General features: G+C 43.7%; 1 protein-coding gene across 5 annotated transcripts in view; it reads left to right on the top strand.

The window, feature by feature from the left end:
• ADAMTSL3 (ADAMTS like 3) overlaps positions 1-16,987 on the top strand; it is a 363,119-nt gene that overhangs the window by 54,443 nt on the left and 291,689 nt on the right. For all 5 annotated transcript variants that reach the window (XR_006344423.1, XM_043921943.1, XM_043921940.1 and 2 more), the window contains exon 3: positions 10,370-10,489. Coding sequence is in view for 4 of the 5 variants with exons in the window: in XM_043921943.1 (XP_043777878.1) it covers positions 10,370-10,489 (120 nt within the window). In the remaining variant the exon portion in view is untranslated. The remainder of the gene's footprint in view (positions 1-10,369; positions 10,490-16,987) is intronic.

The raw sequence follows: 16,987 nt of genomic DNA, 5'->3' as shown, positions 1-16,987 counted from the left end.
GATCATCCATCTAGCTTTTTTCTTTACCTGTGGAGCACTGTTCAGGGAATACAGTTTTCAATTTCTTTCCCCTGAGGTGTTTTAGAATTATTTTCACGTGACATTTTGGTGATTGAGGCTCTTTCCAATGGGTGAGCTTACTTCAAGTCCTTGAAAAATGGGCTCTTAAGTACAGTTTTGTGGGAAGGGTGGGCTCCGGGGAAAGAGGATCTATATTGTGTATATTGGCACAGGCAGGCTTTCTTTCCTCTCCCCGTTTAGAGTAATAGTCTAGTTTTTAAATAACCCCTTGTGAAGTGCCAGCATGGTCTTCAGCCAGAGCATTCTCGTCTTTCTGTGGCAGAAAGAATATTCAAACATCAGTCATGCTGGGCTCTCCGTGGGGGTGGAAGGGCAACCTATGTTGGTTTTTCTAGGAAAGACAATTAATTATTGACTTTCTTATATGCACCAAGCCTATTGCTGAGGACTGAAGAGGGTTCACATATATAAAGAAGTATTGTGATTTCATGTTCAGATTTTCTCCTTTCAAGGAACTATTAATACAAGGTGAAGTCTGTTCCAGCAAGGTCTTTTCACAGGTTACTTTTGGCCCTGCTTGCCAGGGCTGATTAAAGGTGTGTGTGTGTGTGTGTGTGTGTGTGTGTGTAGGGGAAGGAGATGGAAGGAGAGAGAAACAGAGAAATTTGAGAGAGACTATGTGTTTAGTGGGGCTTCCTTGGTGGCTCAGTGGTAAAGAATCTGCCTGCCAATGCAGGAATCTGGACGATCCCCTGGGGAAGGGGATGGCAACCCACTCCAGTATCCTTGCCTGGAAAATCCCATGGACAGAGGAGCCTGGTGAGCTGCAGTCCATGGGGTCGCAGAAGAGTGGGACACAACTCAGCAACTAAACACCACTACACCATGTGTTTAGTGGCAGGTGGAAGAGTGCTGCTATGGATGACATTGCTAAGATCCACATTCCAGTTTGCTAAAGAGTCTTAACAGGATAAATTTAAACTCAAGGAAAGACCTTCTCCATGGAACAGCTCATTCCGAAGATGCACACCCACAAGGCAACACCCTCCTCTCAGCACTAGGAGGGACCCAGAAGGGTCTGCCACTCATGTTTCTTTGGAAAACGTGACTCAGAGTGAAGGTGAAGTTTGCAACGACTTGGTGTTGGTGTTTCTGTAACATGGTATGGAAAACCTCGAACAAACTTTTTGACCAATCCAATATTTTAGCTGAGATGTACTCGTAGTCACACATTTATTCAAGTGATAGGCCTTTCAACCCAGTAAGATAGAATGTATTCGCTCAGTCATGTCTGACTTCTTATGACCCTGTGGACTGTAGGCTGCCAGGCTCCTCTGTCCATGGGATTTCCCAGTCAAGAATACTGGAGTGGATTGCCATTTTCCTCCTCCCAGGGATCTTCCTGAACCAGGGGTTGAACCTGCATCTGCTGTGCCTTCTGCATTGCAGGTGGGTTCTTTACCCGCTGAGTCATTGGGGAAGCCCATTGTATTCATCTGTTGATGGTAAATAGAGAAGAGGAACCTTAAATTCCTAGTACCATTTTTTTTAAAGACTCAAATAGTTGTGAAAAGTCATTTTCTTTCAGCTGATCCTGTCAACCTTGGCAAAATAAATATATTTCATATTTAATTATGAAGTAAAACATCTTGGGATGATGACATCCTACTTGAAAAACCGAAATGATCCAGAAAGTTTCTTTTTGAGCCTTCATTTCAGGTTCAGGAAACAGAATGCACATCGTGCATCTTGGAACAAAAATGCACTTGGTATCCTAAATTTAAATAATGGTGGTTAACTTGATTATTCCCTCACGGACCTTGGAAGGTAGAAACTGTAAAATCCCATGTGTAATCCAGGATGGGAGGAATGACACCCAGAGACCCTCCAGGGAATGTATTCCTTGCAGGCTGACCCAGAGTATGGGGATTCTGTGTAAAACATACACTTTAAGACTCAACAAATATTATCATTTTTTAATTTTTTTTTTAACAAATATTATCATTTAAGAGGACTCATTGGAAAAGACCCTGATGCTGGGAAGGATTGAAGGCAGGAGGAGAAGGGGATGGCAGAGGATGAGATGGTTGGATGGCATCACTTACTCGATGGACATGAGTTTTAGCAAGCTCCAGGAGTTGGTGATGGACAGGGAAGCCTGGCATGCCGCAGTCCATGGAGTTGCAAAGAATTGGACATGACTGAGCTGAACTGAGCTGAACTCCCTTCCCTGGCGGTCCAGTGGTTAAGACTCTGTGTTCCGGATTCAGGGGGTAGAAGTTCGATCCCTGGTCAGGGAACTAAGATCCAACATGCCACACAGTGCAGCCAAAAAAAGGAAAAAAATATAAAGGGACCTTTCACCTGTAGGAGTGGTCGGTACCTTCCATCCTGGAGCTGAACTCTCCCCTGTAGACCTTAGCTGCTATTAATTGAGACTGACTTCTTATGCATTCAAATTCCTGATGATGACTTTAATTGGCCTCTATTAAACCCTGGTGTCACAGGGAATTGTAGTGCTTTAGTAGCTTAGGGGACTTCCCTGGCGGTCCAGTGGTTAAGTCTTCATCTTTTTTTTTTTTTTTTAAGTCTTCATCTTTTAATGCAGAGGGGGTATGGGTTCAATGGGGAGCTAAGCTCCCACATGCCTCATGACAAAAAGCAAAAACAAAAACCCCCAATAAAACAGAAACAATATTGTAACAAATTTAATGAAGACTTTAAAAATGGTTAACATAAAAAAAAAATCTAAAAAATAGTGACTCAGGGTTATGCCTTCGTATCCTTTGGCTTTTGTCCTGACCTATAAAGCCCAGCTGGAGTCTCAGTTCTTGGAACTATCGTCTTACTTCCATGTGTTGTCTGTGTCACTACAGAATCTGACAAGGTATTTGTTGACTCTCTAGTGACCAAGCTGGGGATTCTGAAATGAGGAGACTCAAAGCTGGTAAAGTCCCTGTCAGCCTGGAGAAGAGCCTCATTCTCAGTCTTGTCCCAGTGAAGTATTTGTGGCTGAAACAAGGAGGCAGAGCGCATGCTCAAATTCGGGCTGACACGAAGCGGGGAGAGAGCGATGCAAACCTTGATAAATGGAGTCAGGATCCAAAAAGAGCCTTGGCAGGCTGGGGTGATGGGTCAGATCCAAAGAGAGCCTGGATGATCAGGGATAGTACAGTCCAGCTCTCCAGTACAGACATGACTTCACAGTGGTAGGTAGGAAAGAGCCTTGAAAGGTGAACGTGAAAAGTCAGTGTTAGTGACTCAGTTGTGTCCAACTCTTTGCAACCCCATGGACTGTAGCCTGCCAGACTTCTCTGTCCATGGGATTCTCCAGGCAAGAATATTGGAGTGGGTAGCCATTCCCTTCTCCAGGGGATCTTCCCAACCCAAGGGTCAAACCTGGGTCTCCTGCATTGCAGGCCGACTCTTTACTGTCTGAGCCACCAGGGAAGCCCAGGAAAGAACCTTAGTGACCTTTATTGACCACAGTTCTGTAGAGATCAGTGGTGTGGTGCTTAGCTGTGTTCGTGCTCTGGAGAGAGATGGACATCCACCTATAGTGCTCAGACCAAGCTTGGGAGAAGGGTTTAAACTGACTTGTTGAAATTCAGTGGGAATCTCACTGTATAATGTTAACAGTGACCACTTGACTTTTGAGGCATGTTGGGTTCCCATTCTTTTGTATAGAAACACCCACTTCTCCTCCACTTGTCTTTCCTTCCATCACATCAGCCAAACCTTTTACCAAGTCTTGAGAGACATTCTCTATCCTACCTGGGGTGTTGATGGAGGCTTGTTGTTGTTTAATAGCTCAATTATGTCTGACTCTTTGCGACTGCATGGACTGCAGCACACCAAGCTTCCCTGTCCTTGGCCATCTCCCAGAGTTTGCTCAAACTGATGTCCATTGAGTCGATGATGCCATCTAGCCATCTTATCCTCTGTCGCCCCCTTCTCCTCCTGCCCTCAATCTTTCCCAACATCGGGATCTTTTACAATGAGCTGGCTCTTTGCATCAGGTGGCCAAAGTTATTGGAGATTCAGCTTCAGCGTCAGTCCTTCCAAGGAATATTCAGGATTGATTTCCTTTAGGATTGACTGGTTTGATCTCCTTGCTGTTCAAGGAACTCTCAAGGGTCTTATCCAATACCATAATCCGAAAGCATCAATTATGTGCTTTATGGTCCAACTCTCACATCCGTGCATGACTACTGGAAAAACCATAGCTCTGATTATATGCATGGAGTCTAGGACACGCAAATCTTGTCCTTGAATCGCCATTCCATACTTACTCTCTCCTGCCAAAGTCAAAGCCTTCGGCTGGAGGGGGAGGTGAGTAAGCTGCATCCTTGGGTCCCTGAAGGGGCCATCTGGATTCCTCCTGACCCCCAGTCCCGGTGACTCAGCAGCTGTGGACAGTGGCTGGTGGGATGATGCATTTTGGCAGCTTCTCTCCTTGGTTCTGGATCTGTGTCATGGGAAGCTTGCACATATCCTGGTCCAGCCTCCCTTCCCCCACCCCACCTCCCCGTCCTCCCTTCAATTGTTGCTGCCTGAGGGGCCTGACCTCCTCAGTCACCCGGTCCTGTGAGGCGCCACCTGCCACCAAGTCTCCCCAACATTTAGGAAGTTGGCTCCTTATCTGGTGAGATGTCAGTGTGTGTTCATCGCTGCCCAGGTTGCTTGCTTTCTGAAGTCATAAGAGAACTTAGCCATTTCTCCTTAAAGAAAAGTCTGGTTTTCCTAAGACTGTCCCTATGGAGGGAGCTGAGGGATGGGATGGGGGTGAACTTTCACTTGGCAGCTGGGCTACAGCCCATGGGATCGCAAAGAGTTGGACATAACTTAGTGGCTGCACAACAACAGCAAAAGTTTCTTCCAGTTTTATAGATCTGTGACTCAAATGTTAGTCCCTGCCTAGATTCTGCTGTGTTCAGGCTTTAGAATTCAACTTAGTATATGTGTGTTTGCTAGAGGGGAGGGGAAGACCGGGGAAGGCTGTGGGGGAGGATGACAGAAAGTGGGAAGGTACCTCATTCCACCTTGGGGAGCAATGGGCCACTTCAGAAGAGTTTGCTAGATTTCTTTTATTTTTTATTTTAACATTTATCTCCTCTTCTATGTCAGGTCACCACAGAGCAGTCAGGTCACCACAGAGCACTGAGTATAGTTTCCTGAACTGTCCTGGAGGTCCTCAGTAGTTATCTATTATATGTGCATTTTGCATTTTGCTTCAGTTGTGTCTGACTCTGTGTGACCCCATGGACTATAGCCGACCAGGCTCCTCTGCCAATGGCATTCTCCAGGCAAGAATACTGGACTAGTGGGTTGCCATTTCTGCCTCCAGGGGATCTTCCCGACCCAGGGGTCGAACCTGCATCTTCTGCATCGTAGGCAGATTCTTTACTGCTGAGCCACCAGGGAAGCTGTATCAATCCCAGTCTCACAATTTCTCCCGACCCTAGTTTGCTAGATTCTGACATACTCCTGTTGCCTTCTGAGGGAGTGAGCTCCTTGTCATAAAGGTATTCACTTAGAGGCTGCAGGGCATCGGGCAGGATTGCTGAGGGGGACAGGCTGGATCGGATGACTGAGAAGGTCCCTTCTAGCACTGAGCTTTCATTATCCTGGGATGCTACAGGTCAGCACTTCAGACTTCACACAAGCATGGTGGCCCATGCTGACCACCACAGATGGAGAGGACTTGGACTGCACCTGGCTGCAGCATCAACTCTCACAGGATTGAAAATTGACTCGGGAGGAAGGATTTTGGTCAAGAGAGGTGAATGCAAAATCAGTTTATCAGTGACAGAGGGTGTGATGTGAGCCTAGAGAGAATCTGGTTTAGCTCAGGGACTGAAAAGAAAAAGTGAAAGTGTTAGTTACTCAGTCATATCCGGCTCTTTGAGACCTCATGGACTGTAGCCTGCCAGCCTCCTCTGTCCATGGGATTCTCCAGGCAGGAATACTGGCATGGGTAGCCATTCCCTTCTCCAGAGGATCTTCTCGACCCAGGGATCAAACTCAGGTCTCCCTAATTGCAGGCAGATTCTTTACTGTCTGAGCCATCAGGGAAGCCCTAGTCCAGGAACTGCTGCTAAGTCACTTCAGTCGTGTCTGACTCTGTGCGACCCCATCCCTGGGATTCTCCAGGCAAGAACACTGGAGTGGGTTGCCATTTCCTTCTCCAATGCATAAAAGTGAAAAGTGAAAGTGAAGTCGCTCAGTCATGTCTGACTCTTCGCGTCTGGTAGCCTTTAATTCTCACAGAATGGGTTTGGCGAGAAGTTTCGCCCCCTATTGCATGGCTCGGGTAGTGTGGCCATCAGTCAGACTCTCACTGAATCACACCAGACATCTCCATGGGGAACACAGATATGATGGAGACACAGCCCTCAGCCTTCTGGAACTGCCTCCACAGTGCTGCACTGAGATGCCTTTGGGCAGAGGCAGAAGCCTGGAATAGGAATACAGTGAACAAAATGTAAGGCAAACAGGTCATTTTACCCAATCGAATTTCAGCAGCCCAAAAAAAAAAAAAAAAGCTCATTGGTGCTTAAGAAATGTTTGTAGTTGTTGTTAATAGCATAGAAGAAGCACAGCAGGCAAATACTCTGATCACAGAGGCTTAGGACAGTCCCCCTTGCTGCAGAAAGCAGCCACTTGGGAGTAAATGTGGCAGCATTTTTTTTTTTCAGTGGTGGGGCAGCTTCAGAGGAGCCCAGGAAGGAGAGCCAGCTTGGAGTGAGACAGCTGAAAGGAGCTGAGGTGGGGAGGGTCGAAGAAGATGATGGGGATAAACAGATGATGATCTTGGAACCAGGCATCCCTGGAATCTAGTATGTGCGTGTGTTTTAAGTCACTTTAGTTGTGTCCGACTCTTTGCGACCCCATGGACTGCAGCACACCAGGCTTCCCTGTCCTTCACTATCTCCTGGAGTTTACTCAGACTTATGTCCAGTGAGTTGGTGATGCCATCCAACCATCTCATCCTCTATCTCCTCCTTTCTCCTTTGGCCTTCAGTCCTTCCCAGCACCAGGGTCTTTTTGCAGTGAGTCGGCTCTTTGCATCAGGTGGCCAAAGTGTTGGAGCTTCAGCTTCAGCATCAGTCCTTCCAATGAATATTCAGGGTTGATTTCCTTTAGGATTGACTGGTTTGATCTCCTTGCTGTCCAAGAGACTCTGAAAGCCTTCTCTAACACCCCACTTCTTATATAAAGTTAAACAACCTTCTCCCAACTTTATTCACAAATCCCTCTGTTTATTTACTTTATAGCACTTAGAGCTTTAATTTTCATATTTAGAAATTTGTTTGCTTTTTAAAAAATCTATCTCTTCCACTAGAGTATAACCTCCATGAAAAGAGATACCTTATCTTTCTTGTATGTCATTGTATCCAAAGCACTCAGAACAGTTTCAGGCATATAGTAGGTGCTCAATAAGTATGTGTTGAATGTATGGTCAACTAAAGATAAGCGTTATACAGGATTGTAGTTTTTTAGTCGCTAAGTTATGTCCAACTCTTTTGTGACCCCATGGACCGTAGCCTGCCAGGCTCCTCTGTCCTTTGGATTGTTCCTCCTCTTGCCCCAGGCAAGAATACTGGAGTGGGTTGCCATTTCCTTCTCCAGGAGATCTTCTCAACCCAGGGTTCCAACCACGTTTCCTTCTTCCTCTGTGTTTCAGGGGGGTTCTGTATTGCTGAGGCATCTGAGAAGCCCATTATACAGGGAGGCTTTGTGTCTTTAGGGAGCTAGTTTCGGGTGGTGATCTTAGGCTGCTCCCAGCCCCCAGCCTTTGGTGAAATGACCTAACTGTGTCTTTGCACATGATTGCTAACAGGTTTCAGCACTGGCTCCTGCTCTGTGCTGTTTGGCAAGTATCTTAACTCTCAGAGCCTTAGTTCACTCATTTCTAAATTTAGGAGTTCGACCTAGATGACTTCTAAGGCCTCTTCAGGCATTTAAAACTATGATTCTATGATCTCTGAAGCCAATAGAGGCAGGTAACATTTATTGATCTTTGCTGAGCATTTTGGTTATCAGCTTCCATGAATTATCTTAAGATAGAATCCATTATTTTCTAGTAGTTATATAAAATTTGGCTCTGAGGTTTACCTAGATGTGTTTTTATTTTGGTGAGAAAAACAATACTTTTACACATACTGAAGCTTCCTAGGAAATACAGAAATAAATTTTACCATCAAATTCACCTTTGATTTTCATGTGCAAGTTTTTATTCCCACCTCAGTTTTTATTTTTTTTAACTATTTTTTCCAGATATGATCTAGAAATCTATATGCTTATTTCCTCAGTGAATTCTTAACCAGATGAACATCAGTATTTGGAAATTACTACACAGGTTGTTGGAGATTGGAGGGGAACAAAAGGAGGAGGAAAATATATTTGTTTGAGCTTCTACACTATAAGGAACATAAGCTAGATGAGAAATTTACTCCTAGTAATTCATCTAGTCTTCAAAAGTGATTTTTTAAAGATTTATTTTTATTTTGGTGTATAGTTGTTTTACAATATAGTGTTTATACTATATAGTACAGTGAATCAGCTATGTGTGTGTCAGTGGCTCAGTTGTGTCCGACTCTCTGCTACCCTATGGACTATAGCCCGCCAGGCTCCTCTGTCCATGGACTTCTCCAGGCAAGAATACTGGAGTGGGTTGCCATTCCTTCTCCAAGGGATCTTTCTGACCCAGAGATCGAACTTGGGTTTCCTGCATTCCAGGCAGACTCATTTGAGTGGCTCATTACCATTTGAGCCACTAGGGAAGCTCAAATCCGCTATATGTATATATATATATCCTCTCCTTTTTGGATTTCCTTCCCATTTAGGTCACCACAGAGCATTGAGTAGAATTCCCTTTGCTATGCAGTAGGTTTCATTAGTTATCTATTTAATGCATAGTATCAATAATGTGTATATGTCAATCCCAATCTCCAATTCATCCCACCCTCCTTTCCCCGCTTGCTGTCCAAAAGTTTGTTCTCTGTGTCTGTGTCTCTATTTCTGTTTTACAAATAAGGTCATCTATACCATTTTTTTAGATTCCATAAACATGCATTAATGTACTGTATTTGTTTTTCTCTTTCTGAGTTCTCTCTGTATGACTGTATCTAGGTCTGTCCACATCTCTGGATGGCAGAATTTTGTTCCTTTTTATAGCTGAGTAATATTCCATTGTGTATATGTACCACATCTTCTTTATCCATTCCTCTGTCTATGGACATCTGGGTTGCTTCCATGTCCTGGCTATTGTAAATAGTGCTGCCGTGAACAATGGGAAGCATGTATCTCTTTTTGAATTGTGGTTTTCTCTGAGTATATGCCAAGGAGTGGGGTTGCTGGGTTATATGGAAGACTTATCCCTAGGTTTTAAGGAATCTCCATAATGGATGTATCAGTTTACATTCCCACCAACAGTGCAAGAGGGTTCCCTTTTCTTCACACCCTCTCCAGCTTTTATTTGTAGAAGTCTAATAGATGCAATTTAAAGTCAGAACAGTGGCTCACAGAGCAGAAGGTAATCAGCTATAGTTAAGCCATAAGTGTCTTCTATTTTTTCCACACTAAAGAATACTGAGGGGTGACAAGCTTTAATACCAGGAAGACTTTTTACTTTTCCTGATATTTCACATAGAGCTCCGTGGAACACTGCTAACATGTCTTGGGGTCTTCTTGTCTTTGTAGGGGCTGTGGCTTTAGTGCCCCTTCCTTTTCCTCCCAGGGTGACTTTAGGGACAATGTCCAGCAGACATATTCTGTGCCCTAAACAGATAACTAATGAGAAGCTACTGTATAGCTCAGGGAATTCTGCTCAGTGCTCTCTGGTGATCTACATAAGAAGGAACTCCAAAAAAAGAGAGGATTATATGCACTTCTGTTACAGGATGGAAAAAATAAGTGTGTTTCTTACTCCTTCACCAAACAATCACAACAGAAAGAAAATAGGTTGTTTCCATGTCTTGGCTATTGTAAATAGGCACTTGCCTTTTCTTGGTGAAACCTTTCGTGGTTGGATTCTTTTGGACTCACCCTTTTCAGAGACTGCCTATTGGGGGTCCTTTGTTGTTGTTGTGTGATTGCTAAGTTGTGTCTGACCCTTTTGCAACTCCATGGACTGTAGATTGCCAGGCTCCTCTGTCTGTGGGATTTTCCAGGCAGGAATAATGGAGTTGGTTGCCATTTCCTTCTCCAAGGAATTTTCCTGACCCAGGGATCTAACCTGAATCTCCTGCATTGGCAGGCAGATTCTTTACCACTGAGCCACCGGGGAAGCCCACTGGGGGTCCTTACTGGGCCTTATGTGTAACCAAGCAATCTTGCCTTTCAGACCACAGCAGAGAAGTCTCCTGGGGCCTACTTCCTTCCTGAGTTTGCACTTTCCCCTCAGGGGAGTTTTCTGGAGGACACAACTGGGGAGCAGTTCCTCACATATCGCTATGATGACCAGGTAAGAACCTCACTGGAGAGCCTATTTTGGGCTCTGCCATTTGCCAGTGGGCAGGAAACAGTTTCTCAAAAATAGCTTCAAAATCTTTCTATTTCCTCCTCGGCACAACTAGTACAATAGACCCATGACATCAGGAAGGACCCTGAAACCCTGGGCTGCCCACGCTTGCGAGTAGCTTCCTGCACAGCGGGTGGCTCCTGCTCTGGTTGTGGCACTGGCTTGAGAGACACGGTCTCTGATTTTCATCGGAAATATTTAAATATTAAGATAAATATTTAAATTTATTCATTTTTGCTATTGCCAAATTCATCATGTAATTCTGAAATTATCTAAAAGTTCTGTTTTCTGATTAACCTTTGCTTTCATTGCCCTCTGAGCTCTTATTTAATTTTTTTGACCAGTACCAAAACTTACTTTTTTCAAGCCCATTTTCCAGAAAGGAAAACAGATGCCTGCTTCTGTGTGAGTGTGCTTGTGTGCACATGGGTGTGTGTTTAAATCACTGCACAAAACCCCACTGGAGAGCAAGACTTAAGCTTGGCTGAGATGCAGAGAGCAAAACTGCACCTGCAGTACTATGACTTCTTATTCTCAATTTACACTGATACCTTGTTGTTGTTGTTTAGTTTCTAAGTCATGTCCGACTCTTTTGTGGCCCCTCAGACTGTAGCCCCTCAGACTCCTCTGTCCATGGGGATTTCCCAGGCAAGAACGCTGGAGTGGGTTGCCATTTCCTTCTCCAGGGCATCTTTCTGACCCAGGGATTGAACCCACATCTCCTGCATTGGCAGGCAGATTATTTACCACTTATCCACCTGGGAAGTCATTTTCATAATATAGACCTCAGTTAACGCTTTGGGCCTATTTGCTAAGAGGGGCTAAACCATCAAGTTGCTTTCTGCCCTTTCTCCTGGATGAATTTTTAGAGGATCTATGATTTGTTGTTGTTGTTCAGTCACTAAATCGTAACTTACTCTTTGCAACCCCATGGACTGCAGCACACCAGGCTTCCCTGTCTTTCACTGTCTCCTGGAGTTTGCTGAAATTTATGTCCATTGAGTCAGTGATGCTATCCAACCATCTCATCCTCTGTTGCCCGCTTTTTCTCCTGCCCTCAATCTTTCCCAGCATCAGGATCTTTCCCAGTGAGTCAGCTCTTTGTGTCAGGTGGCCAAAGTGTTGGAGCTTCAGCTATGATTTATGTCTCCTTTTAATTGAGAAATTAATGATTTAATAGGTTTCCTTAGGAAAGCTTCAGAGAAACTAATTGAGGAGCCAGTAAAGGATAGAAGAGGATGTCTGGAAAATCACGAGCTTTGTGTTTTTTAATTAAAGAGTGGTTAATGCCTTCTCCAGCTTCTACAGATAAATTATATTTAATATCATAACAATATAAAAGCTATCTGAAGAGGGAAGTAAGTCCCTTCAGTCTTTCCAAAAAGCCTAAGGCAGACCTTAAAAGCATATGGCATGCGGTGGAAATTCTGTCCTAGGACATAGTGTTCTAGAGGGCCCAGTGGATAGCCTGTGAAAACATTCTGTGTTGCTCCCACTGTGCTATAACAAGCCAATAATAGCACCTACCCTTTGCTATTAAAGGCAAAAAAAAAAAGAGGCATTTGTACCAAACTAGGTGTATCCGTTGAATGAATCTCAAGAATGTAATCAACTAGAGAATTGTTAACCTATCAGCCCAAGCCCTGGATCCTTTTTCCTCTTCATGCTGAGTGTGCAAACTGCACTGTAATATCAGAGAAAAGTTAGATAAAATATTCCTCAGTTTGAAAACTTTCCTTCCTGCAACATACCATCAAATGTGACGAAAAGTTAAGAACATAGACTCAGGAGCCAGACTGCTTTGGGTTTGAATTTCAGTTCTGATATTTTACTTGTTGTGTGACTTTGGACAAGTTACTTCACTTCTGTGTGCCTTAGTTTTGTCATCTGTGAGATACATGATGGTATTGGTCAACCTCACGGAAATGTTTTAAGAATCAAAGGAGACAATTCAGGTAATTCCTATGTCTGCCTGCACAGGTTCTGATGCATAAAAGTAGCTATTGTTATTGCTAGTAATATTATTTGCAAAGATTCAATTTGGAGAATCTCAGATACTCTTATGGAAAAGAAAAGGAAGAAGCATACTCTCCATTCATATCAAGGGTCTGCACACAATATGTTAAATTCATTGTTTATTAAAGTATAACATAATTATAGTAAATGACACCCATATCTGAAGTGTTGAAGTTGACCAGTTTTTAAATATCTTTATGCCTGTGTAACTACCACTCAGATCCAGCAATCAAACATTCCCCCACCCTAGGAAGCTCCATGGACCCCTTCTGGTCAATATCTCTCACCCAGGAAGTAATCACTAGTCTGACTTCTATCACGGTTATAGATTCATTTTGGTTTTTATTTTATTTTTTGTTTTTTTTAAATTGGGATATAATTGCCTTACAGTGTTGTGTTAGTTTGTGCTGTCCAGCAAAGTGAATCAGTCACACGTACACATGTGCCTGCAGACTCAGCTGTTTCAGACGTGTCCGACTCTTTGCGACCCCATGGATAGTAGCCCACCAGACTCCTCTGTCCATGGCATTCTCTAGGCAAGAATACTGGAGTGGGTTGCCATGCCCTCCTCCAGGGGATCTTCCTGACCCAGGGATTGAACCTGAGTCTCCTGCGTCTCCTGCATTGCAGGTGAATTCTTGACTGCTGGGCCACCAGGCCACCGCTGGGCTACATATACATATACTCCCTCTTTTTTGGATTTCCTTCCCATTTAGGTCACTACAGAGCTCTGAATACAGTTCCCTGTGCTAAACAGTAGGTTCTCATTAATTATCTATTTTATATGTAGGTAGTATCAATAGTATATGTATGTCAAGCCCAATCTACCAATTTATTTCACACTCTTTTCCCACTTGATGTCCATTTGTTTGTTCTCCATGTCGCTGTCTCTATTCTTGCCCTGCAAAGAGGTTTATCTGTACCATTTTTCTAGATATACATGTTAATATACAATATTTGTCTTTCTCTTTCTGACTTATAACTTCACTCTGTATGACAGACTCTAGGTCCATCCACGTCTCCACAAATGACCCAGTTTTGATGGGATCATACAGCACATACTCATCTGTGTTCAACTCTTTCCCACATTATGATATCTAGAGATTCACCCAGGTTGCTGGATCCAATGTAGTTCAGGTTTTAATGTCTGTACCTTGTGCTATCTGCAACCAGCTGTCTCATCTCGGAGCAGGTGGCAGCATATTGCATGGCAGGCAGCATCGCTCCTACACAGAAATCCCTAGGTTGCCTCTCAGAGGTTTTCAGGGCAGCCATCCCACTGTCCCAGCAGCCTGAAGCCAGAGTGACAAGGTGCTTATGCTGTGGAGGCTGCTGTCTGGTTCCTGAAGTTGTGGGTCAGGACTGGGTTCACTAGGAACTTCCGCCTATCGAATACTCGTTTGATAAAATGGGAAGGAGGCAGACAGTGTGTAGATAACTTGCTGTCTTCGATGACCCTGTAGGACTTTTAAAGTACTCGATTCTGGTCTATTTTCATGACGACCTTCAGGCCACTCTTCCAATGTCCCCTGGATTAGATGTCTGGAAAACTAAGAGCCCCGAGGCCAGTAAAGCCCAGCTGTGATGTAGGCTGTGTTTAATGAGTCACATAAAAAGCGCACTATGGGTTATAAGGGGACGGGGGCAGCTTCTAGTGAAGTATGCCATCCTGAAGCCACCTGGTAGCCATGCATTTTGGTGCAGGCAGGACTGGTCAGGCAGCCTTTGTCTTGCTTCTGCCACTAATTGGCTTGTAATTTAACAAAGTCATTCAGCATCTTTGGACCTCAGAGTCCTCATTTTTTTAAAAAGAAATATTTTTGGCTGTGCTGGGTATTTGTTGCTGTGCGGGCTTTTCTTTAATTGCCCTGAGCAGGGGCTGCTCTCTAGTTGCGGTACACAGGCTTCTTACTCTGGTGGCTTCTTGTTGCAGAGCACTGGGCTCTAGGGCTCTGGCTCAGCAGTTATGGCGCACAGGCTTACTTGCCCCATGGCATGTGGGATCTTCCCAAACCAGGGATGGAACCAAAGTCTCCTGCATTGGCAGGCAGATTCTTTACTACTGAGCCACCAGGGAAGCCCCCTCATTTGTTTTGAAAAACAAAGTGACTGTGTTTCATGTTCCAAACTCCTTCCTGTCCTAAATAGTCTACTTTTCGAAACTACAGACATATTCTACATTGCAGAGTGTTAATTGGATCATGCTGATGATCAAGGCAGTCATGCCAGTGATGCAGTAAACTATTAGTTAGAGAATCATAGAATTTTAGAGCTGGTGAGACTTTTCTCAAATGCCGCATTTCAGGAGTCAAGGAAATAGACACTCTGAACGTGCAAATGACTTAACTCAAGGACACCCAGATGGTTATGTGAAAAAAACTGAAACTTATATTCTAAACTTTAGGCTCTCCCACTCTGAGATACGCCCAGCTGCTTCTCTTGGAAGAATCATGTCAAAAATGATCTCTTTTCCTAAAAATCCCAATTCCACTGTTACAATGGGCTTCCCTGATGGCTCAATCAGTAAAGAATTCACCTGCAATGCAGAAGGCCTGAGTTTGATCCCTGGGTTGGGAAGATCCCCTGGAGAAGAAAATGACAACCTACTCCAGTGTTCTTGCCTGGGAAATCCCATGGACAGAGGAGCCTGGTGGCCTACAGTCCATGGAGTTGTAAGAGTTGGACACCACTTAGCAGCTAAACCACCACTGCTATTACAGTGAATAGGCCTTTGGAGACCTTAGCAGATCCAAGGGAATAATTTCATATTCATAAGCTGCTTCATGAGCTCATTCTTAACTCCTTGAGAATTTGGAATTAACTATTTGTTGTTCAGTTGCTAAGTCGTGTCTGACTCTTTGTAACCTCATGGACTGCAGCACATCAGGCTTCACTGTCCCTCACTGTCTCCTGCAGTTTGCTCAGACTCGTGTCCATCAAGTCGGTGATGCCACCCCACCATCTCGTTCTCTCTCCCCCACTTCTTCTCCTGCCCTCAGTTTTTCCCAGCACCAGGGTCTTTTCCAGTGTGTTGGCTCTTGGCATCAGGTGATCAAAGTATTGGAACTTAATTAACCTAGGATAAGTTTTAATGTAAGCTTATGGACATTTGGGAGAGAACCACCTGGATTTTGTGTTGCAGAGGCCCTTATATATTTTATTGGTTTTGTGGCTTCAAGGCATGTGGGATCTTAGCTTCCCCACCAGGGATAGAACCTGAACTCCCTGCATTGGAAGCATGGAGTCCTAACCACTGGACAGCCAGAGAAGTCCCCTGCAGAGATCCTTTTATACTGTTTACACCCATCATCTCTTCTTCCCTGTCACCATCTGTCACTGAGTGATCTGGTATTTATTTTGTCTCTTTCTGCCCACATTTAAGTGGATTCAAGATTTTTTTTTCGAGTTAAAATCACTGTCACCTATGCTCTCATCTACCTTTGCTTTCAGTGACTACTTGATTTCCAAATTCTTATTTTCTCCTCCTACTTTTTCCTCCTCCTTTTAGCTCTTAAAGTCTGACTTCTAGCATCTCCTTCCTCCATACCCCCTCTAACCTTAGACAGCATTATTTTCAAGAGTTTCATTTCCTTTCCTAAGTCAAATTCAGAGTTTGATGTGAATCATTCTACATCTGTAAAACTCTATGATTGTAAAATTCTCTGTTTGTCAAAAATTAGAATAACGTCATCATAATGTCATCATTGGAGTCAAGTTAACTCTTTGCCTACTTGTATGATTTCTTGTCTCAAAATGCCACTTCAGTTTGTATTTTCTTTACTATTTCCATCAGCAGGGAGGATGTGTGGCCCTGGAATTATAGAATGACAGAGGTGGAAGGAAGTTTAGGGATTCTGTTTTTTCAGGTGAGGAAGTGGAGCTCTAGAGAGGAACAGTGTCTTACCCAAGATCACACAGCCAAGAAGTAGCAAAGCCAAGTGTCTGTTTTTTGCCCTGCAGCTCAGTTAAGACATTTTTTACATCTAATCTGCGGGAAGGAAAAGTATGAGAGCAATGTTTGAATGAATTTTTAATATGCATCGTAACAATAACATGTTGATAATGAACTCTTTGTGGAGTCTTCTTTCTAAACTGCTTCGAAATGTCTTTTTTCTTCAATGATTATGAACAAATTGAATTTTCATTTTGCTTCTTTGAGTATTGAGTTATGTATTCTTTCTAAGGACAAGAAATCTGTTTGCTGCGAGTCCATCTTTCTCAAAGTAACTTCTTCTGAACTTTTCATGAATATCTTGGCTGGGAGCTTCATTGTGGTTAAACTGTTGGCAGGCCTCAGAAATATCACTTGATGTTCCCAAGTTATTCATATAATTGTTTTTAAACTGGGAAGTATATACCAGCTTCTGAAGTTTCTCATGAAGGGAGATGGACAAGACCCTTGAACCTATAGGACATTGCCAGTGT

The sequence above is a fragment of the Cervus elaphus genome, chromosome 13 (genome assembly GCF_910594005.1).
Source record: "Cervus elaphus chromosome 13, mCerEla1.1, whole genome shotgun sequence".
NCBI lineage: Eukaryota > Metazoa > Chordata > Mammalia > Artiodactyla > Cervidae > Cervus > Cervus elaphus.
This window is presented reverse-complemented; position numbering and strand designations above follow the sequence as displayed.